This window comes from Eulemur rufifrons, chromosome 30 (assembly GCF_041146395.1).
Source record: "Eulemur rufifrons isolate Redbay chromosome 30, OSU_ERuf_1, whole genome shotgun sequence".
NCBI classification, from domain to species: Eukaryota; Metazoa; Chordata; class Mammalia; order Primates; family Lemuridae; genus Eulemur; species Eulemur rufifrons.
This window is the reverse complement of record NC_091012.1, coordinates 91634024-91657671: the sequence shown is the minus strand read 5'-3', so window position 1 is coordinate 91657671 and position 23648 is coordinate 91634024. Positions and strand designations below refer to the sequence as shown.

Here is a 23648-nt window from a genome sequence, read left to right as displayed (position 1 = left end):
TTTTTCTATTTTTTGTAGAGACAGGGTCTTGCTCTTGCTCAGGCTGGTCTCTAACTCCTGGCATCAAGCAATCCTCCCACCTCAGCTTCCCAAAGTGCTGGGATTATAGGCAGGAGCTATTGTGCCCAGCCAGTGATATTGCACTTTTTTTTTTGAGACAGGGTCTTGCTCTGTTGCCCAGGCTAGAGTGCAGTGGGATTATCATAACTCACTGCAACCTCAAGCTCCTGGGCTCAAGTGATCCTCCTGCCTCAGCCTCCCAAGTAGCTGGGACTATAGGCATGTACCACCATGCCTGGCTAATTTTTCTGTTTTTTGTAGATATGGGGTCTTGCTCTTGCTCAGACTGGTCTCAAACTCCTGGCCTCAAGTGATCCTCTGCCTCAGCCTCCCAAAGTGCTAGGATTACAGGTGTGATCCACCACACCCAGGCAATACCCCACTTTAAATAAAGGATAGAATAACTAGGCAGAAAATCATCAAGGATATAGAAGACTTGAACAGCCTATAAAGCTACAAGCCCTAACAAAGATCCATAAAACATTCCACCAACTCAAGCAGAATAAACATTCTTCTCAAGCTCATATAGTACTTTCTCCAAGATAGCTCATATGATAGGCCATAACACAAACTTCAAATTAATTTAAAATAACTGAAGTCATACAAAGTATGTATTCTGACCACAGTGGAATAAAAGTAGAAATCAATAAGAGAAAAAGATTTGGGAAATTCACAAATATGTGGGTATTGAACAACAGATGCCTTACTAACCCATGGGTCAAAGAAGAAATCACAATGAAAATGAGAAAATACTTTCAGATGAATGAAAAGAAAAACACAACATACCAAAATTTCCAGGATGTAGCTAATGCAGTTCTTAGAGGGAAATTTATATTATAGCTATAAAAGTTGACACTAAAAAAAAGAAATATCTCAAATCAATTTCCACTTTAAGAAATTGGAAAAACAAAAGAAAATTAAACCTTAAGCAAGCAGAGGGAAGAAAATAATAAAGATTAGAGTAGAAATTAATGAAATAGAGACTAGAAAACACAACAGAAAAAAAAGTTGGCCCTTGAAAAAGATCAACAAAATTGATAAACCTTTGTCTATATTGACCAAGAAAAAAAGAGAGAAGACACAAATAACTAAAATTAGGATTGAAAAAGGAGGAGTCACTACTGACCTTACAGAAATAAAAAAGGATTATAAGGGAATACTATGAAAAACTGTAGGCCAACAAATTAGATAAATTAGATGTAGTGGATAAATTTCTAGAAAGATAAACTACTGAAACTGATTCAAGAAGAAATAGAAAATCTGAATAGACTACAAAAAGTAAAGAAGTGAAAAATCTATAATCTGAAAACTATGAAACATTGTTGAAAAATTAAAACCTAAACAAATGATAGTTCATATCCATGGATCAGAAGCCTTAATATTATTAAGATCACAATACTACCCAAACTGATCAACAGTTTCAATATAACCCCTATCAAAATCACAGCTGGCTTTTGTGCAGAAATCAATAAATTGATCCTAATGTGAATATGGAAATTCAAGGGACCCAGAATAGCCAAAACAATCTTGAAAAATAAGGCCAGGCATGGTGGCGCATGCCTGTACTCCCAGCTACTCAGGAGGCTGAGGAAAGAGGATTTCTTGAACTCAGGAGTTTGAGGTTACAGTGAGCTACAATGATGCCACTGCACTCTACCTGGGGCAACAGAGCAAGATTCTGTCTCAAAAAAAAAGAAAGAAAGAAAAATAAGAACAAAGGTAGAGGACTAATACCTCCCTATTTCAAAACTTACTACAAAACTATACAAATTAAAGCAGCATGGTATTGCCATATGGATAGGCATAGACATCAATGAAATCAAATTGAAATTCTAGAAATAAATCTCATTATGGTAAATTGATTTTCAACAATGATGCCAAGATAATTCAATGGGAAAAAATAGTCTTCAACAGTATTTCTAGGACAAATGGATATTCAAATGCAAAATAATAAAGTTGGACTCCTATTTCACACTGTACACAAAATTAACTCAAAATGGATCATAGACCTAAGTGTAAGAGCTGAAAATATAAAACTCTTAGCAGAAAATATAGAGGTAAACTTTTATGACTTTGGATTAGGAAATGGTCTTAGATGTGATACCAAAAGCACAAGCAATAACAATAAAATAAATAAAATGGATATCATCAAAATCAAAAATGTGTTTCAAGGAGTACTAGCAAGAAAGGGAAAAGAAAACCCAAAGAATAGGATAAAATAATAGCAAATCATATATTTGATAAGTCTAATATCAAAAATATCTAAAGGATTATTACAACTCATGATAAAAAAAAAATAGCCCAATTAAAAATGAGCAAAAAAATTTCAGTAGACATTTTCCAAACAAGATATACAAATGATCAATAAGCACATGAAAAAATGCTATATTCCATTAGTCATTAGGGAAATACAAATCAAAACCATAATGAGATATCACTTTATACTCACTAGGATGGCTATAATCCAAAAAACCTACTAACAAGTGGTAATAAGGAAGTAGAGAAATTGGAACCCTCATTCAGTGCTGGTGGGAATGTCAAATGGTGCATTTACTTTGGAAAACTCTGGCAGTTCTTCAAATGATTAAACACAGATTACCATATCATTCAGCAATTCCACTCCTAGGTATATACTCAAAAGAAATGAAAACGTCCACACAAAATTTGTATGTGAATGTTCATCACAGCATTATTCATAAAAGCTGAAAATTGGAAACAACATAAATGTCCATCAGTGAATGAATGGATAAACAAAATGTGGTACATCCATACAATGAAATATTATTCAGCCATAAAAAGGAATGAAAATACTGATACACACTAAAACATGAAGACACCTGAAAACATAATTTAAAGATTTATAAAAGGAACCAGTAAGAAAAGACTATAAATTTTATGACATTTATATGAAATACCCAGAATAGGCAAATCTATAGAGACAGAAAATAGGTTAGTGGTTGCCTAGTGCTGGTGGTAGAGATGAGGAGTGACTGCTAATAGGTAAAGGGTTTCTTTTTATGGCGATGAAAATGTTCTAAAATCAGGTTGCATTGATAGTTGCACAATTCTGTGAATATTTTAAAGACCATTAAATTGTACATTTAAATGGGTGAATTGTAAGTTGTATGAATTATATACTTCAATAAGTCTGTTAAAAATAAGCTAGGACTTATACTGTTAGACTCTTTGATTCTGTAAAATTAAATAAAAAAAAAATAATAATCTAGGACAGGGATAAAGACAATTTTTCTATAAAAGGCTAGACAGTAAATATTTTAGGCTTTGCCAGTCACATATACTCTGTTTCATATATTTTTCATTTTTAATTACAACCTTTTACAAATGCAAAAAATGTAAAAACTGTTCTTAGCTCTCATGCTGTACAAAAACAGGCCATGGGCCTAATTTGGCCAGTTGGCAGTAGTTTACCCAGCCCTGTTCTAGGAAAAAGTTATAGCTCCTTGACAAATTACAACTACTATATGTTTTTAAAGTATCCCTCACTTCTAACTCATAACGAGAAGGATACAGACAATGTTGATAGGAGTATGCAGTCTATCTATATTCCTTCATCACCTATTTACTTGGAAATATCCCAATTTATGAGGGTTTACAGAACATGGAGCAGATATATACAGTAGAATTCAAGAAGTATGCTGTAGAGAGACAGAGTACCACAGTCTAATCCATAGGGAACACACTTAGATGATTAAAGGCAGAAGTATATTTTCATTTATCTAAATAGACATCCTTTCAAAAGCAAAGATTATAGAAGGGTTACTAAGTTATAGAGTTCTTAGGAAACATAGATGTATACAAGGGAAAGAACATAGAATAAAAAAGAACATTTGTTAGAAACAAAGAAAATAATTAAGGACTATTCTTAAGAATTTATGAAATTTCCCTCATGTCAATCTGATCTCTACTCATTGAGAGAAAAAAATTTAACAAACTCAGGACTACAAACTGAAAAGGAAGAACTTTTAGAAAGTTAAAAGCATTATATAAAAACAAGATTTATTACTATTTTTTAGTAAAGCAAAAGTTCCTATTGAGAATTAAATTACATTTACCTTTACCTGTTAAGAAGCAGAATTGTTTTCTTGTTTGTTTTGCTCTGAGACAGGTAGATTATTTTCTCATCTTCTTTTAAAATGAAAAGACTTCTTAAGAGAGGGCACTTTACTTCTCATAAACAAGGATTTTGTCTTCTTTATCTCTGTATCCCCAGTACCTAGCACAGTGCTTGGGTGCTGAAATGTTTCCTTGAGCTGAACTCAACAAGGGAAGGGAAAGGAAGGGAAATACACTGGCAGAGATCTGGTGAGAGTTTGTTTCAGATCTAAAGAATAACATAAAAGAAGAGATTCACTGTCTGGGGGATGGGCACACTTGTAGCTCTGACTCAGACAGTGTAAAGGCAATTTATGTAACCAAAGTGATTGTACCCCCGTAATATGCTGAAATAAATAAAATAAAAAAAGAAGGATTAACAGAAGGAGAAGAATAAATAGAAAGATTTTACATGGATTGGAGAGAAGAGAAGCTGACAAGTATGGGAAATTAGGAAGTTCTCTTTGTACAGATAAATCAAGTAGAGAGAGGATCTAGATTTTAAAAATCACACAAAAAAGGCTATTGGTCTGACTTGGAGACAATTTTCTTAGTTTAAAAGAAAGGAGGTAAAGAGCTAAAGGCAAACCAATAATCTGGTGTATGGGAGACTGAGATGTTGCCAGCTCCTAAAAATGGTAACGTTTAAGAATATGACAGGGGAATTCAGGCAAGGTAAGGAATTGTCTTGGTGAGAAATTGAGTTAATGATGAGATATTAAAGGGTGTGGGACAAAGAAAGCAAATGCAATTGAGTGGAAAAAAACAAGCTAAGTAAATAATTTCAGATGGCTACAAAGCTCTGAAAATAGATGAGTTCTTCCTTAGAAGATGTGTGCAAAGAAACAAAAGTAGGGGAAACACTCCAATGGACCATATGTAATCACAGGGAGACAATGAAGATAAAGAACATTTAAAAACATATTTGGGGCCGGGCGTGGTGGCTCACGCCTGTAATCCTAGCACTCTGGGAGGCCGAGGTGGGCGGATCGTTTGAGCTCAGGAGTTCGAGACCAGCCTGAGCAAGAGCGAGACCCCATCTCTACTAAAAATAGAAAGAAATTATATGGACAGCTAAAATTATATATATAGAAAAAAAAAATTAGCCGGGCATGGTGGCGCATGCCTGTAGTCCCAGCTACTCGGGAGGCTGAGGCAGAAGGATCGCTTGAGCCCGAGAGTTTGAGGTTGCTGTGAGCTAGGCTGACGCCACGGCACTCTAGACCGGGGAACACAGCGAGACTCTGTCTCAAAAAAAAAAAAAAAAACAAAACCAACATATTTGGAAAGAGTGGTCCACAGAAAGGGGCATTTTAAAAGAAGAGATATTCAATCTTCTTAAAAGAAGAGGTCAAGCCAAATGTAACCTTTCCTTAGGAAGTAATTAGCCATTATAAACCGTTGAAATCAAGATGCTGCTGGAATGGAAGTATTCTCTACAGAGAATCAAAAAGAACTACATCAGGGAAGGCAAACATATCAAATAGTGCACTGAACTCTTGTCATTTCTTTGAAGGTTGCAGATTACCTGTTCAAACGTTGTTGAAGCTTGTCTCCCTTGCTCTAGATCAACTGCAGCTGCCATAAGTAAACATGTTTTCTGTGCAATCAGAATTACTTGATCAGAAGGACAAAACTGGGACAGCTGATAAGAAATAACCAGAACATCAATGAATAGTGAGAATTCTGCCAGGTGAACACAAACAATCAAAATGAAAATTAGCAACATCCTGTCTGAATGAGAAAATTCAGCTGGAAAAGCACATGTCGCCACAGAAATGATATAGACTATAACACTGATTTACAGTTTTAATTTTATATTACTTTCCATTGTTTTTAGTACCTTGCTAGAGATAAAAAGCTTCATTTCTTCATAGTTTTCCTATCTTTCCCAGTGACAAATACTATCATTTGCTCCTGTATTTCTATCTAGTGATTTACTTCTTGGTTTATACTGTAATTTCTAAGCAATTTTTCCCTTGGCAAATAGATGTACTGAATAGAGCCAAAATTAGTACATATATTGTCATGGTTGAAAGAGACATTTCTTTCAACATTTGTCTGAAAGAGACAAATCTTGACAGGCATTATGCATAACCTCATCATTAACCTTGTCCTCTAGTTTTAGCAAAAACTCCCAACTACTACAATAAAACTCTAGGCCACTTGGATTCTTACATGCCAGTCCTAAATGTGTTATCACAAATGTCAAAACTAAAACCTATTTATTTCACCTAATTAAAGTGGTAATTACACTTAAACTTGCAAAGACTATTTCTTGACCTCTCCAAACATGTAGTGATCATAATCATCACCATCATTGAATTAATAGCATTTCAAGACAACCAATCTCTTTAGGTCTAGGTTACTCCTTTGTGAGATGAGGGACTTGTGCTAGATTATCTCTACATTTCTTCCAGCTCTAAAAATCTTAACATTTAATTGACCTGAACATAGCATACTGTGTACCCTTGAAGTGTATGAGGGATGTTCTTTAACTCATCAATACTTGGTCCTCTTTCTGGCATTTAACCTCTACCTTGGATGCTAGTGACTATTTAAAAATGCTTATAATTGAATAACAAACTTACAAATCATTACACACAGAACTTTCTCTAGGAAAAGTTTTAAAGGTGGCACAAGCTTCTTATCTCCTTTTTTAGCCCCTCCTGTCCCCAGATACTTATTCTATATTCAGACTACAGACTTATTTCCCAAGCCCTCCCCAATGTATTGGTAACTGACAACTGCTTAGAGTATTTCACTCCCAAAGATACTTACATTTTAGTATAGGACTCTGGGAGACTGAAATTCCTTCAAAGGCAAAGGAATAAGTCTCTAAGTGTAGAACTTTAGGCTCCATGATGAGTGCTTATTATACTCTATAGGGAACAAATTCTCCTATGTCATTCCTGCTTAGACATACATTAAAAGTTCCTAGATTAAGAGCCAATCCCAGTCTATACTTATCCCTTTACTATAGTCATAGTTGTCATATCCTTGTGGTCCATACATGGCATAATTATTAGAAGAGACCTACCTTATAAGAAAGTATGAAAAACTCTCTCATTGTCACTGGGTCTTTGTCAGATTGTACAGCCAAGTTCCAAGCTGAAAGTTAACATGAAGTAATATAATTATGAAAATTTACTATTTAGTCTGTATCATTATAATATCTACTACCTATTCTTTAATATTAATATACTAATAAGGGGATTCTCAGGGGCTAAAAACTTAACTTTAGGTTTGTAGAGAGCATTTTCCCAGGTAAATTTAGAGACTCCTATCACTTCTAATCTTCAATTCTAGGCCAATGAGCAATGGAGGTGCTGCTGAATTTTTTAAAAATTGGGGACATATGATAAGAATTCTTAGTTGGCACAAATCCATTTAAAAAATGAGGATCACCAAGAAGCTCACCAACTGGCAGTGGTAAAGGAAGTTAAAATTCAGCAGAGAACAGGGTACATTAGAATCAAGAATTGACGAAAATTGCTGGAAATATTCACATCTTCCAAAGAGGAGTGGAAGCCCCCATTAGGCAACATTAAGTATGATCTTCACCTTAGAAAATCAAAATAAAAATGCAGTAAAAGTAGGAAAATACCTTTTCAAACTTTGGAAAGATCAAAGTCATCCAACCATTCTATATTTTAAATGTTTGTTATTTTTAATTTTCGCTTAAATTCTTTAGAAGCCAGATTGCATATTTATTCCCTGTCTTCTAGATTAAAGCCTCACTAAACCAATAAAGCAAGAAGAGGTTCATGTAGAATGAGTCTACTTTGTGACATTGATGCTTAATTGCTCTTGCTTATTTATCACTGTAGTAACTGCCTCCACAATTTTTAAATCATTTTATTGAAGTGGAACCTACATAAAGTACATTACATAACTCATAATTGTACAGCTTGATGAATTTTCACAAAGTGAACATATCCATGTATCCAGCACCCAGATCAAGGAAGATCTTGATCATTACTAGAAACCCAGAAGTTCCCTCACTTTAAAGTCCAAACCTCCTTCAAGGGTAACCACTATCCTGACTTCTAACTCCATATATGGTTTTGTCTGTTTTTTTTTTTTTACTACATAAAAATTGAATCATGTAGTATGTACTCTTCAATGTCTGGCTTGTTTTGCTCAACTTTATGCTTGTAAGATTTAACTATATTATTGCATAATTTATTTTTGTTGAATCACAGTTAGAAATAAATTAGGCATTTTAGACCAAGTTTAGGAGCATAACCTTGGGGACTTGCAGTTACAACTCATCATTTTAATCTTAGAATCATTTCTATAGAAAAAGAAAAAAAAAACTAATGTTCATTGAGTACCTACTATGTGCCAGGTACATACACTGTTTCATTAAAAACCCTTAGTAACTGTATGAAGTATACATAATTATTTCCACTTTATAAATAATGAAAATGAGATTAAGCAAGTTATCTCTGTACCCATAGCTACAAAAGAAAGAACCAGAATTTGAATCCACATCTGTCTGATTCTACCACCCCACAATGTTTCCCATAGCCACAGAATTGTCCTTTACCTATTTTTCGAAACCACTGAACTTCATCAGTCCTTGAATCCAAAGTTGAGGTTCCTTCATCAAAAGGCTGAGCAAATTTCTGGAGTGCTGCATCAAACAGCAAAATATGATACTGAAGTTTTTACGTTATACTCTAGCAAAGTTGTTAATCCTACTTTAAAAACAGTCACACATGAGTTTTAATTTAGAAATTCTTTTGTGTATGTGTACGTGGGTGTATACCAAAAGTAATTAAAATGACAAAGAGCATTACCAAGCTCCAAGAAGCTGTTAACTCAAACTTTAGGGAACAAACATATCTTTGGAGAGATTTATAATTTTAATTAGTGCAATCATTTACCACCTGAGGTAGAAAGATATGATTTACATGTAAGGAAATAAAGAATAGAAACAATCATTAAAAAGACTGAACTGGAGATTGAGAATTGGAGGAGTATCAATACACTGGCATAATATTTACTGAGCTCGCACAACAAACTCAGTACAGAACCAGGATTTTCCATCATTATTAGAAAGCATTTATTACATACCCCATGGCCTTCTGAGAAATAAGAATGCCAAGTAGCAAAGTTTATATCTTTTGAAAATGTTTGGCTTCTAAACCACTTTGTTATGTTTAACACCCTGTTGACAGGTATTTGAGGTATAAAATTGAACTACTGTAATAAATAGGATGGAGTTTCTAAGATTTGGAATTTTTGGTGTGTTTTGGACATAAGGAAAGAGGTACATCGGCAGTAAAAATGGGAGGACCTGTGAGGCAAAAGGGGTATCATGTAAGAAAGCTTGGAGTTGGAAAAAGACATAGCTAGGAGATTAGCTTGAATGATTAGCAGATAGGGGAGATGACACAGACTTGGGTAGACAGGTGGACAGCTTCAAAATAATAAAGTAAACAATCTGAATTTGATTCAGAGGGCATGAAAAACCAGCAGGGTTCACAGCATTTTTATTTGTCTTGATCCTTTTCACCTGTTCAATTCCTAGGTTAGCATAAAGTGGCAGTTAGAAAAAAAGGATAGATGGATAGAAGGAACAAAGTAAGGAAGGAAGGGAAATGTCCTTAAAATAAACTAGAATAAAAACAGAGCTGAAATCACATTTAGAGATGAATGCTAGTGAAGACAAACTTTTCTCTGCTTGTGGATGAAGAAACCAAAATAAACTCCCATGGTAAACATTAATAAGGAGCATGAAGCTTAACTCAAACATAAGGTTGGAGTCAACGTGCTAAGTGTACTTAGAGAATTCAATAGAGGATAGAGGCAAGATGAAGGACTGAAAACAATCAAGGAGATATTTACCTATATTCAAGCAATTCAAAAGTCTATCCATTTCTTTCTTTCTGGAAAATAAAAAATAAAAAGAAAAGGGTGTTTTCCAACTGTTCCAAGATTTACTATGGAAAAGAACTATAATAAAAAGATACCCTATTTGTGCCTGAGAACTCAACTAAGAATATGCAAAATTGTAAAATTTGTTGTTCAGGACTCCAATCTATCTTTTCAACAATCTTTCCCTCCTCTATAGGACAGTTACTCATCCCCAGTGCCCTCATGTTTTTTCTCTCTTCTACTTCTATACCTACTCTCAGCAAAGGATTTCGATTTCAATGACTGGTAAGATTTTACATTACAGGGTCATAGAATTTGAGAGTAGGTAGTCCTTTCTGTGATTTATAAGCTTTCTTTTGAAGAGGGACAATTAGAATTCTTATTTCAAATAAAATTGTATAAAAGTCTAATATGTAAGAAAAGATAAAAGTGGAGCTGCTCTAGTTGAACCAGGGGTGGGGTGGAGGCCTGAAGTTTCACCTTCTTGGAAGTCCCTGAGGCGGTAGCACAAACTTTCCAGGGTTCTGAGGAACACAGTCTTAAAAATCACTTAACTAGTACAAACCCCTCATTTTACAGATGAGGAAACAGACATGGGGTTGGGGATGATTTGTCCAAGATAATACAGTAAGTGACAATGTCAAGATTACTAGCCAGGTCTCTTGACTCTCTGTCAAGCTTCTTTAAGAAGTATACACATTTTAACAGAGGACTTCTGGTTTCTAGTTCTGCATGTAAGGAACCTGGAAGTTACCACTCTCTCCTAACAAGTAAAAAGCTGAACAGACTGAAAGAGCAACAACTCTTCATGGATCTATAAGACAGGTAAGGAAACAGAGCAAACCACCACTGCCACAAAGAGTGGAGAGACAAACAGACAAATACAAGGAGTCATGGCTTACTGGAACAGAGACTCAGGAGTGGAAACCACCAGGGGAACCAGTGTCAGAGGGGGAAAACCTGAAACATAAATGACAAATTGCTAGAGTTTCAGTGTAAACAAGTCTCAGAGTTGAAAACTCCAGGGGAGACCCAGTCATAAAGGGGCCTCCACAATTTTGTGAGTTTTACCTCCAGGAGCTCAGCTAGGTTTTCACTGTGAATATTTGAGAAAAATTCCTTCATGCTTCTGACAGAGGGAGAGAAAAGAAACCGTTTTAAAATATGCCAGAGCACTCTATTCTTAACAAGGCCTGCCCTAATAGAAACTGCTTAACTAGAGCCTGACCTTCTAGTGTATTATCAGAGCCTAAATGATGTGGTGGTTGGGGAGGGGTTATGTCATATACCAAACCACAGAGCCAGGAAGCTCAGAGAACACCAACCAGGATAAAAACCAAAAAACTACACCTAGGTATATCATTTTCAAACTACAAAAAATAAAATATACAGAACAAATTCTGAAAAAACCCAGAGGAAGAAAACATCTGACCTATAGAGGAACAAAGATAAGAATTACATTCTACTTCTGCTCTGAAACCACATGAGCAAGAAGAGAGTGAGGTGAATTATTTACATGTTGAAAGAGAAACCCACCAACCTAAAGTTCTGTATCCTGTGAAATTATTCTTCAAAAATAAAGAAAAATAAAGGTTTTCTCAGACAAACAAAAATTGAGGAAATTTGTTGCCAGTAGACCTGCCTTGCAAGAAATGTTAAAAGAAGTTCTCTAGAGAGAAGGAAAATAATATTGGTTAGAAACTCAGATCTACATAAAGACAGGAAGAGCATCAAATAAAGAATAAGTGAAGGTAAACTAAAACTTTTATTTTTCTTACGCTTACTTGCTCTAACAGAAAATAATTTATTCAAAATGATAGCAATAATATATTACAAGAAATTATATGCCAATTCCCTACAATCTTTTCCAGAAGAGAGAAGCAGAGGGAACACTTCCTAACTCATTCTGTGAGGCCAGCATTACCCTAATACCAAAACCAGACAGATATTACAAGAGAAAACTACAGATCAATGTCTCATGGATATGGTGCAAAAATCCTCAATACAATATTAGCAAATTGAATCCAACAATGTATAAAAAGAATTATATGTCACAACCAAGTGGGATTTATCCCAGGTATGCAAGGGTGTTTCAACATTTGAAAATCAATTAATGTAATCCATCATGTCAGCAGGCTAAACAAGAAAAATCACGTGATCCATTAATAGATGCAGAGCAAGCATTTGATAAAATCCAAGACCCATGATAAAAACTCTAAGTAAACTAGGAATGGAGGAGTACTTCTTCAATTTGATAAGGAATATCTACAAAAAACCTACACCTAACATCACATTTAGGCCAGGCATGGTGGCTCACGCCTGTAATCCTAGCACTCTGGGAGGCTGAGGTGGGAGGATCGCTTGAGGTCAGGCGTTCAGGACCAGCCTGAGCAAGAGCAAGACCCTGTCCCAATAAAATAAAATAAAATAAAATAAAATAAAATAAAATAAAATAGAAAATAACATTACATTTAATGGTGAGAAACTAAAAGCTTTCTCACTAAGATCAAAAACAAGGCAAAGATGTCCCCTCTCAATACTCCTTTTCAATATTGTACTGAAAGTCATAGTGCTATGGTCTAAAGGTTTGTGTGGCTCCCAAATTCATATGTTGAAATCCTAACCCCCAAGGTGATGGTATTAGGAGATGGGGCCTTTGTGAGATGATTAGGTCATGAGGGTGGAGGCCCCATGAATAGGATTAGTGCTCTTATAAAAGAGTTCTTAAGGAGAACCCTAGCCCCTTTGCCACGTGAGGTTACAATAAGAAGATAGCCACTTATGAGGAAGCAGGCCCTCACCAGGTACCAAATCTGCTGGCACATTGATCTTGGACTTCCCAGTCTTCAGAACCATGAGAAATAAATTTATGTTGCTTATAAGCCACCAAGTCTATGGTATTTTTATAGCAACCTGAATGGACTAAGACATCTAGCTAATGCAATAAGACAAGAAAAGGAAAGAAGAGGTATATCAATTGGGAAGAAGAAATAAAACTGTTTTTATTCACAGATGATGTGTTCATTTATATAGAAAATCCAAAAGAATTGTCAAAATAAAAATCTTCTGCAACGAATAAGTCACTATAACAAGGTTGTAGGATACAAAGTTATTATACAAAAGTCAGTTTCTTTCCTATATACCAACAATGAACAAGTGGAATTTGAAATTAAAAACACAATACTATTTACCTTAGCAGCCCCCCCACAATGAAACACTTAGGTATAAATCTAACAAAATATGTACAAGATCTATATGAGGAAAACTATAAAACTCCAATGAAAGCAATCAAAGAAGAACTAAATAAATTGAGAGAGGAGTATCCCATGTTAATGGATAGAGTGACTCAATATTGTCAAGATGTCAGTTCTTCCTAACTTGATCTATAGATTCAATACAATACCAATCAAAATCCCAGTAAGTTATTTCATGGATATTGAAAAACTGATTCTAAAGTTTATATGTAGAGGCAAAAGACCCAGAATAGCCAACATAATATTGAAGGAGAACAAATTGAAGTACTGAAACTACCTGACTTCAAGACTTAATATAAAGCTACAGTAATCAGGACAGTGTGGTATTGGTGAAAGGATAAAGAAATATATCAATGGAACAGAATAGAGGGCTCAAAAATAGAACCACATAAATACAGTCAACTTATCTTTGACAAAAGAGCAAAGACAGTCTTTTCAAAAAATAGTGCTGTAACAACTAGACATCTATATGCAAAAAAATGAATCTAGACACAGATCTTACTCCCTTCACAAAAATTAACTCAAAATACATCATAGACCTAAATCTAAAGCAGAAAAATATAAAACCCCTAGAAGATAACATAGGAGAAAACCTAGATGACCTTGGGTATGACAATTACTTTTTATTAATAGATATAACACCAAACACATGGTGCATGAAAGAAAGAAAGAATTGATAAGCCAGATTTCATTAAAATTAAAAGCTTCTGTTCTGCAAAAGACAATGTCAAGAGAATGAGAAAGATAAGCCACAGATTGGAAGAAAATATTTATAAAAGACATATCTGATAAAGGACTGTAATCTAAAATATACAAAGAACTCTAAAACTCAACAAAAACAAACTGATTTTTAGAAATGGGCCAAAAAAAAAAAAAAAAAAAGAAATGGGCCAAAAAATCTTCTGGGTTGGTGCACACATTGAGGTGCTAGGATGGTGGTATGCCTGGAAAAGGCATAGAAATCCTGCAACACTTCCCCCTACCCCGTACTTTGCCCTTTGTATTTCTTCCATCTGGCTGTTCCTGAGTTATGTCCTTTATAATAATCCAGTAAACATAAGTAAAGTTTTTTCCTGAGTCCTATGAGCCATTCTAGCAAATAATTGACCCCAAGGAGGGGGTTGTAGGAATCTCTGATTTATAGCTGGCTAATCAGAAGTCCATGAGGCCTAGACTTGAGATTGGCATGTGAAGTGGGGGAAGCCCTGTGAGACTGAGCCCTTTAACTTGCGGGATCTGATGCTAACTCCAGGTAGATAGTGTCATTTGTTGGTATTGGAAAACACTCCAGAATTCGTGTCAGGAGTGCGATTTACTAGACCATGTTGGCTCATGGAAACATGTATTTTGGGAAGAGAAAGGATGAAAGGGTGAGGGTTGAGGAACCTTTGACCTGGGGGTCCATGTGGTCACCCATGGTATGAAGCAGTTGCTATACGGTTCTCAGTCACTAAAGGTAAGTTACCATTGGAATTTTGAGATGGATCCAACTCTCAGGGAGTTAGTTGGATGCATATGGAAATGCAAACTAATAAGAAAAAGGCAAAACCAAGAAACTGCCGAAAGTAGAAGGTATAGTGTGAAGGAGTTGTTTCATTTTGTAGATTGGTATCATTGGCTTCCTGAGGAACCTTTACTAAAAAGGATTTTGAGAGTAACTAATTTAGGGACAGTGTCTTTGGTTTTGAATACTGTGCTACCAAAGGTTGGATGAACCAAAAGGAGTCCCTGCTGGTCTCTCAACATTAAAGGGCTCCAAACAAGTCTGCTCTATTTACCCCAGTTTGGAAAAATTTAATAAACCAGAAGGCAAAGATTATAATGATAAATCTAACTGAAGTTACCTGGGGGAATAGTCAGGCTGATTAATCATGATAAAGATTAACAAAAGGCCACGGTCCCTTGGCTCTACCACTCACTAGGGACCCAGAGCTTTTTGCACATTAGTGGGTAAAATGGTCTGAGTGTGTAGAAGAAAAGTTTGTGGGACTTCTTGACATAAGAGCCCCATGCACTGTGGTACCAAAACCTGTTGGTGAAGCCCTATGGGAGCTACAAAATTGATTGAGAAAATACAGAACTATAAGGGTTGATAGGATTAAGGTGGAAATTTGGATGAAAATTGGAATGTTTAAAAAGATTTTATGTGAAGAAGGTGTATCTCCTTTATTTAAATGTTTCATGGGAATGGATGTTATGTCTGACTGGGAAATACCTACCCTTCCTAGTATTGTAAAAACAAAACTTGTAATGAAATCATAATGGAGGCTACAGTTTGGAACATAAGGGTTGATGGGATTAAGGTAAAAGTGTGAAGACTTAATATGTTTGAATAGGCTTTACATGATGTGGTTGTGTCTTTTACCTTATTGTGTTAAGGGGATGGACACTGTATCTGATTGGGAAATATTTTTCTGACCTAGCATTGTAAAACAAAGGAATGTAAATCTGTCCATCAGGTAATGTTAATTAAATATGCTAAATGGGCCATTTAAGGACATTTCCTAGCCTGCTATTAGACATTAATTGAAACTACCCCTACAACTGAAGGATGTAAAATAATCTTGAAACCTGAAATACCCATGATATCTTGGGTGATGTCAGAAAAACACTCTAATGGGGAAAGCAGTGCCTAGAAGAGCTCCATGATAAAATGGAAGTGGTTTATACATGATCATGCTACCTGTGGAATGCAAGGAGGAGGTATTTATGAGCAGAGAGCCTCATTTCCCCTAGGAATGATTTTGGAACTGCATGAGGAGCTGTTGAATTTTATTGTCACTTGGGCAGAGCCCTATAAACAGCTCTCAACTGATCAGCAAGGAGTAGGTTAGTTTATGGATGGCAGTTCCAAGGTGAATGAACAATATTCTGTTTGGAAGGCCATCATCTGATCAAAGATTGTAAGAACAAATTGGCTCGGCAGGCTGAACTGCATGCTGTTTTCCTAGCAGTGATGGAAGAACTGAACAGTGGTAAAAAGCTCCTATGTTTGGGTTTTTACTGACTCATAGGCAGTGGCCAATGACCTGGCCACATGGTCATACAGAGGGGAAATGGAAAACTGGCCTATTAAAAGGATGCCTGTATGGGGCATGGCTCTATGGAAATCGCTATGGGAATTTGAGGGGTGCATTAAAGTAGGACATACCAATGCCCATCAGAAGACTCCCCTTCCAGGTTTGGAAGGTGACTGAAATCAACAAGTGGATATGGTGGCCACCTGGGTTCATGAAATGAGTGGACATTAGGGGAATGCAGAGAAGGACTGAATGTAGACATTTCTTTTGCACCCTCTAAGGCACAAAATGCCAATAACTATTCTGTTTTCCAACAAGAGAGACAGAGACTGAAGATGGCTATGTGGCAGATTCCCCAGGGGTAACGCCCTGAACACAGCTGGCAAATCAGATTGATGCTGGTAGCTCCAGGGGGTTGAGTCTTGACAGGAATAGACATTGAATCTTGGCTTTGATTACCCAATGTTAGATGCAAATGCTCAGAGTGCTATAAAAGCACCAGAACAGAAGATATTGCACCAATTTGGACTGCTGAGTCACATTTTTTTCAGACCAAGAAACACACTTTACAACCCATAATGCCCAACAATGGGCAGAGAGATATCCTCTTCAGAGTAATAGTTAGAAATGGAAGTGGAATAGGCACTTGAAACACTAGTTGTCCAAAATGGGAGGAGATATAGGCATGAAGTGTTAGCTCTGGTGGAGGGTGAAACAGGTGGCAAGAAAGTGGCCAAGGGCGGAAAGCAGGAACTGAATTGTAGCTAGGAACCAAATTACGGCTAGGAACTGTTCCCTGGTGAGAACATACACAGTAAAAAGTTCCTAGTAACCTTTAACTGACCTAGAGCCTGTTACCACCTAATTAGCATAACATGGGTGGAGCTTCATGAAGCATTCTGGGGAAGATGCAGGAGCAGAAAGGGAAACTAGTTAGGTTACATAACCGGTTATATAGCCCCAATCTGTCAATCACCGCAAAGGGCAGGAAACAACAACCAATCCTGCCAGGAGAAAGGCGGGACAAACTAGTGAGCTTATAAAAGGCAGCTTGTGCTCAGAGTTCTGAGTCCTTCTCCAGTCACGGAGACTGACCTGTTCCACTCTCTCTGGGAAATATTTTCACTCTGTGTAGTTTCCTTCCTTACTTTCATTCTTTCTTTTACATGATAAACTTTGTATAAAATTGCTCTGTGTTTGTGACCACTCCACCATTGGCTCAACTCCGTACCAGTATTCATTCTTGACACTAGGAACTAGGGGACCAGGGAACATCCAGATGCACCTAACAGAAGGGTTGGCTTAGAGGCCTTCACAAGTGTGTATTCATATTCAACATGGGGGGTGGGGATAAGGGAGTATCCCCATTAGTAGACTCCTATGTTTTTCTGGTAAATCTGGGGAAAAGGAGTTGGGGAAGGAGGCTGGTGTCATTACAATTCTTCCCAAGGGGATAGGACAATGGACACTGGTATGACAATACTTTTTTTCTTTCTTTTTCATATCATCTCAACTTTCTGTTTCCTACCTGATGAGGTGGTTACAGGACCATGGATGTAACTATTAATACAAGTGCTGGAAACTGGGATGATTCCTAAGCAAGAAACTGTGACTATATTTTTAAATCTTTATGTCAGAATTCCTAAAGGCCTCATGGGAGCAGGTTGTGCCTTTACCCTATCTGGCAAAGTTGGGGTCAAGAGTAAATGTAGCTGTATTGCCTAGTGGTCAAGATAGTCCACTAGTTCTGTCTTAACATAACCCTACCCACCCTACATAAATGGGAGTGGACTGAGGGGGAGGCATTTGCTACATTAGTATTGCTACCTGCAATCTGGACCAGCACACTTGATGAACCTAATGTTCCTTTCCAAATGTGGAAAACTTTGGTTATAAGTGGAGAAAAGGAGGAATAGTACAAATGGATTATGCAGTAAGGGAGATCCAATATTACATCAACACCTCAAAAGAGGCTCAGAGCAAGAGATGATATTGTCTCTTAGCTCAATTATACCAGAAGCCTGAAAACCTCATTCTAGGAGACAATTTCTTATGATATAATGATGGACTGGAGAAATTATTAATGACTGAATGGGATTCTAGTAATGTGCCAGTATCTTTTAATTGTTATGATACTTTTGTTATATGGGAAAAGACCAGGGATCTTTATACAGTGGTATATACTGTGGTGTAATAAGTGTATTTGATCTTTGTCCCTGGTTCCTAGCACGAGGATCCTAAAACCCTTGGAAAAAAAGGATGGGCCAAAGACCTTCACAGACACCACACCAAAGAAGATATACAGATGGCAAATAAACATATGAAACAATGCTCCACATCATATGTCATCAGGAAAATGTAAAATAAAGCACTAATGAGATACCACTCACTGTATACCTATTGGAATGGCCAATATCCCAAACACTGATGACACCAAATGCTAGTGAGGAAGTGCAGCAACAGGAACTCTCATTTATTGCTGGTGGGAATTCAAAATGGTATAGCCACTCTGGAAGACAGTTTGGTGGTTTCTTACAAAACTAAACATAGTCCCACCATATGACCCAGCAATCATGCTCCTTGGTATTTACCCAAGGGAGCTAAAAACCTGCACAGGGATGTCTATGACAGCTTTATTCATGATTGCCAAAACTTGGAAGCAGCCAAGATGTCCTTTAATGAGTGAATGGATAAATAAAATGTGGTACATTCATGCAATGGAACATTATTCAGTGCTATCAAGCCACAAAATTACATTGAAGAACCTTAAAGGCATATTACTAAGTGAAAGAAGCCAATGTGAAGAGGCTGTTTACTGTATGATTCCAACTATATGACATTCTGGAAAGGGCAAAACTATGGAGACAGTAAAGGGTTGATGGAGGAGGGACGAATAGGTGGAGCACAGAGGATTTTTAGGGCAGTGAAAATACTTTGTATGATGCTGTAATGATGGATACATGTCCAAACTCATAGAATGTACACTATCAAGAGTGAACCCTACTATAAACTATGGACTTTAGGTGATTATAATGTGTCAATTTTGGTTCATCAATTGTAATAATTGTACCACTCTAGTGGGAGATGTTGATAATGGGGGAGGCTATGCATGTGTTGGAGAAGAGGGTATGTGGGAATCTCAACCTTTCTCTCAATTTTTCTGTGAACCTAAAATTTTTCTAAAAAAATAAAGTCTTACAATTAAAAAATAAAATGAAATAAAAATTTAACAGAGAAAAGAGCCCATTTTGCTTTAACAAATGAATGAATATGAGAAAGTGTTGGAAAACTCAACTAACGAAGTTTACAGGAAGTAGGATAGAGCATACTGTAAGACTGGACTTATCAGGAACGATCTAGCACTATATAATAAAGACTGTGGGTCAGGAAAAGTAGCAGCTTTCTAAGGGATAAATCTTAGAAGTATGGTTTATATAAAGTAACTTCATATAGTAAATTTTATTAATTTGAATTTCAGCTGAGCTAAAGTTGATTTCTTCACTGTTTAGTTCAGTGACTCTATATAAAATAATCTAGGAAGGGCCCATTAATGCAAATAAATAGTACAAATAAGAATGAGGACATGGAAAGGGATGGAGAATCTATTTGAGAGATAAACTGTTTTTAAAAAATTTAGCACATGAGCTATTAGTACTTAGGTAGATACTGCTAATTTATAATGATAGGAATTTTAGAACAGAAAGGAACTTTAAAAATTATACAGTCCAGCTTTTAAAATTTTATAAATGAGGAAAATAAAGCTTAAAGAAGTTAAATAAGTTGCCATTGCCTAAGGTAAACCAGAAGTTAGTGAAACAGCTAAAACTAGAATTTAATTAGTTTAACTCTTCTCATTGAATTAGGCACTTTAAAACATTCTTACAAATTAATCTATTCTATTTGTTAAATCAGGTCCTGACCTCTACCTGAAAACACTGCTAGAAGATGTTCTCTATTACTACATTTACTTGAAAACAATAAAGGTATATTTTGTAAATGTTCTGTAATTTATCATTAATTCAAACAGAATCTGTTCCCTTACCCCGTTCCCCAATTGGTTTTAATGAGTGGGGTTTGACTGTATGCCACAATTACACAGAATATGAAGCACCTTTAAGTCCAGTGCTGAAGATCTTATAAAAAGCTAATATTTCAGTCATTTAAATAAATTTAGTGGCAATTATGTGTCAGATATTGCCCTAGGTTCCAGAGATATACAGAAGAATACAAATAGTCCTAGCCCTCAAGGCACTCTTTTAATACGGTAGCTATCAAAGTTTAGTTTCTGAGTTTCCTTTTCTTTTAACTTTTTATTGTTGAAAATTTCAAAGATGTTCTAATGTTAACAGATGAGTATAATGAATCCTCATGTGCCAATCACCCAGCTTCAATAATTATTAACTCATCATCAATCTTATCTCATTGATATCTATCCTCCATCTACTTCTTCCTCTTCCATATTATTTTAAAGCAAATTCCAGACATCATATCATTTTGTCCATACATATTTCAGGATGTGTCTCTAAGAGATGAGGAATATTTAAAAAAAAAAAGAAACAACCACACTACCATGATCATGCCTTAAAATTAATAATTTCTTAATATCATCAAATATTTGGCCATTATTCAATTCCAATTGCCTTATCTTTTTTTAAGTTTGTTTGAGTTCCCTTCTAATGGATTCATACAGCTTATAAAGAAAAGGCAAAACTTATTTGTGCTTGGGTAAACTTTGTATTATGAAAAAGAAAGTTAGAAATCATCTGTGCAACACTATCTCAGTCAGATATTTCCCAAAGAATTTAGTTGAAAAAATATATTGCCTCCAGCTGCAAATATATAAACCAAAAGTGAAGTAGTGTTCTTATCCAAGCAAAGAATGCAGAAATGAGTGATATTTCTCTGAAAGTTATCCTTAATCAACACCTTGAATAGAGTTTTCTTTCAAATCATTAGGAGGTAGTGAGTTTTATGAATGAAAAATTGGTAACCAAATTCTTCCACAAATTGTTAAGTTCTTGATATCTTATGTCATAGAACCTGTGAGCAGAAACATATTTGAATACTCCTCCCAGGTGACCTGATACAGAATCAGAATCAACAAGCCATCCAGGTTATATGTTCTATGGGAAAGTAACAGATATGTTTATATCTGAGCCATCTGTTAAGAAAGGAAGAAACAGATGCAACATCATAATTAGATCATAGACAATGTTCTTGAGGGCTTATTAAGTGGCTGGCACTCTAAATGTTTTACTTGTATTAACTTATACTCTGGTTTCTCTGAAAATCACATAAATCTTTTGCCTTTTACATGTTTTAACTCATCAAGTTGTTACAGCAACCCAATGAGGTGGGTACTATTATCATTTTCATTTTACAGATTGGGAAACAGAAGCCCATAGAAGTTAATAAACTTGCCCAAGGTTAAACATCAATAAGTAGCACAGCCAGCATATGAACCCAGAAAGACTGGTCCCAAAGCCTGTATTGATCTTATCTACTAAACTAAACATCTCTCAATATAAGGTTTATATTGAAAGTTACTATAATTTTTCTTTTTTTTTTAGATGGGGTCTTGCTATGTTGCCCAGGCTGGTCTCAAACTCCTGAGCTCAAGCAATCCTCCCACCTCCGCCTCCCAAGCAGGTGCCTGGCTAATTTTTCTAATGGTGAATACATCATTTCTGTTGAAATAACTTACTTATTTTCAGATTCCAGCATTTGACAAACTTCTGGAAGAACAAGATGAAACAAATACCTGTATGATAAAGTAATATAGAAAGTGATTCTTAGAAACAAACATGTGAAAAGAACATATACCAAGTTGTTAACAACCTTGATTATTCTAGGAGGCAGAGTGAGAAAAGAGAGGGTAAGGGGGAGATTAAGAATTTTAAATTGAGAATTTTAAAATGAAAGTGTTGCTTATAACAAATTATTAAATGGTTCCACAGTTCATATCATTGCCCAAAATCACCCTCTAGAATATCGGATATGGTGTACCAGTCTTTGTATTTTTCTTTCTATAAAGGAACCTGGAACTGGCCTTTGGGTATCACATAAACTAGCATCACAATTCTTTGAAGGGCTCTGGCAGCACAATGACAAATGGACAAAATAAGATAGTTGGTAAAGTTTTAAACCCTAAAAAGCTTTAATGAATACCATTTGTGCTGAATGATTTTAGATATTTACCTAACTGAGGGCATGCAAGTACCTCAAGACTCCTTCTGACTCTTTTATCTCTGTGACTCCAATTCCCTTTGGAAGTGTAGCCTCAAGCGTAATTGACCAACAGAAGAACCAGTTTAAAACTCTCTGGTTTCCCATTTTTCACAGTGGCATTTTCTCAGTCACACCATTAGTAGTTATCAAGTCCCAACCTCACCCTCCTCTGCCTCACTATTGTATGTAGAAGTTCTCTTTTGACAAACCATTTACCTTCCCAGAAAGAGAAAAGAAGGAATATCAGGCTCAACTGCTATCTTTTTTTTTTTTTTCACTTTGAGTATCTGGGTTAACAGTTGTTACAGTAGGCATTGATCTTGTCAGCACGATTTCAGCAAAGCACAGACCAAGAGTAAAACGAGCACAGGAAATCCTTTCATTTCCACAGGATGTGGATTACTTACTTTAAAGCTATAAGGACTTTTTGTGGGTCTTCTGAATGTTGAGCTAAATATTCCAAAGCTTTTCCTGCCACAATTTGTTGTCCATTCTAAAATGAACAAATATAATATGTTAAATTATATCTCAATTGATACTTACAAAATGTTATCTATATTCCTGTCCATTAAGGATAAGACAAACATCTGAATATGTTCATTTTGTATTCTCAAAAGAGCTACTGCAAGATGGCAGAATGAAGATACAACTCATTGACAAAAACAAAACATGTTCATATTATCCCCAGAAACCTGCTCCTCCCTATCGATGAATACTCACAGCCTTGCCAACACTGCCGTGAATCCACTAGGGCCAATGTTATTATGCCCTTTGTCCCCATTTATTAGCAATATCCAAAAGAATCTCAGACTGTCAGGTCACCCTCATTTCCAGCACTTTAATTCCCAAAAGGCTCTGTATATCCCCTTTTCTGTCCTCTTTTCCCACCTCTCCTCAACTCCTCCAACCCTTCCACTATGCTCTCTGAAATTCAGTCCACTCTCAGCAAAATCTCCTCTATGAGCAACCTCTTCCCTGAAAATTCCATCCACATTCTTGGTCTAATGAAAATCTAGGTTTCTGCCAAGATACTACTTCTACTGAAGCCCTCATAAGTGGTGGCTGTTTTTGCTCTCACCTGCCCTAG

General features: G+C 36.0%; 1 protein-coding gene across 1 annotated transcript in view; it reads right to left on the bottom strand.

Moving 5' to 3' along the window:
* Nucleotides 1-23648, bottom strand: part of TEX11 (testis expressed 11) — a 254883-nt gene that overhangs the window by 41752 nt on the left and 189483 nt on the right. The window contains exons 18-23 of the mRNA XM_069464262.1: nt 22969-23054; nt 22038-22094; nt 10030-10070; nt 8726-8812; nt 7214-7284; nt 5702-5818 (exon numbers count right to left, since the gene is read on the bottom strand). Of these exons, the coding sequence (XP_069320363.1) occupies nt 5702-5818; nt 7214-7284; nt 8726-8812; nt 10030-10070; nt 22038-22094; nt 22969-23054 (459 nt within the window). The remainder of the gene's footprint in view (nt 1-5701; nt 5819-7213; nt 7285-8725; nt 8813-10029; nt 10071-22037; nt 22095-22968; nt 23055-23648) is intronic.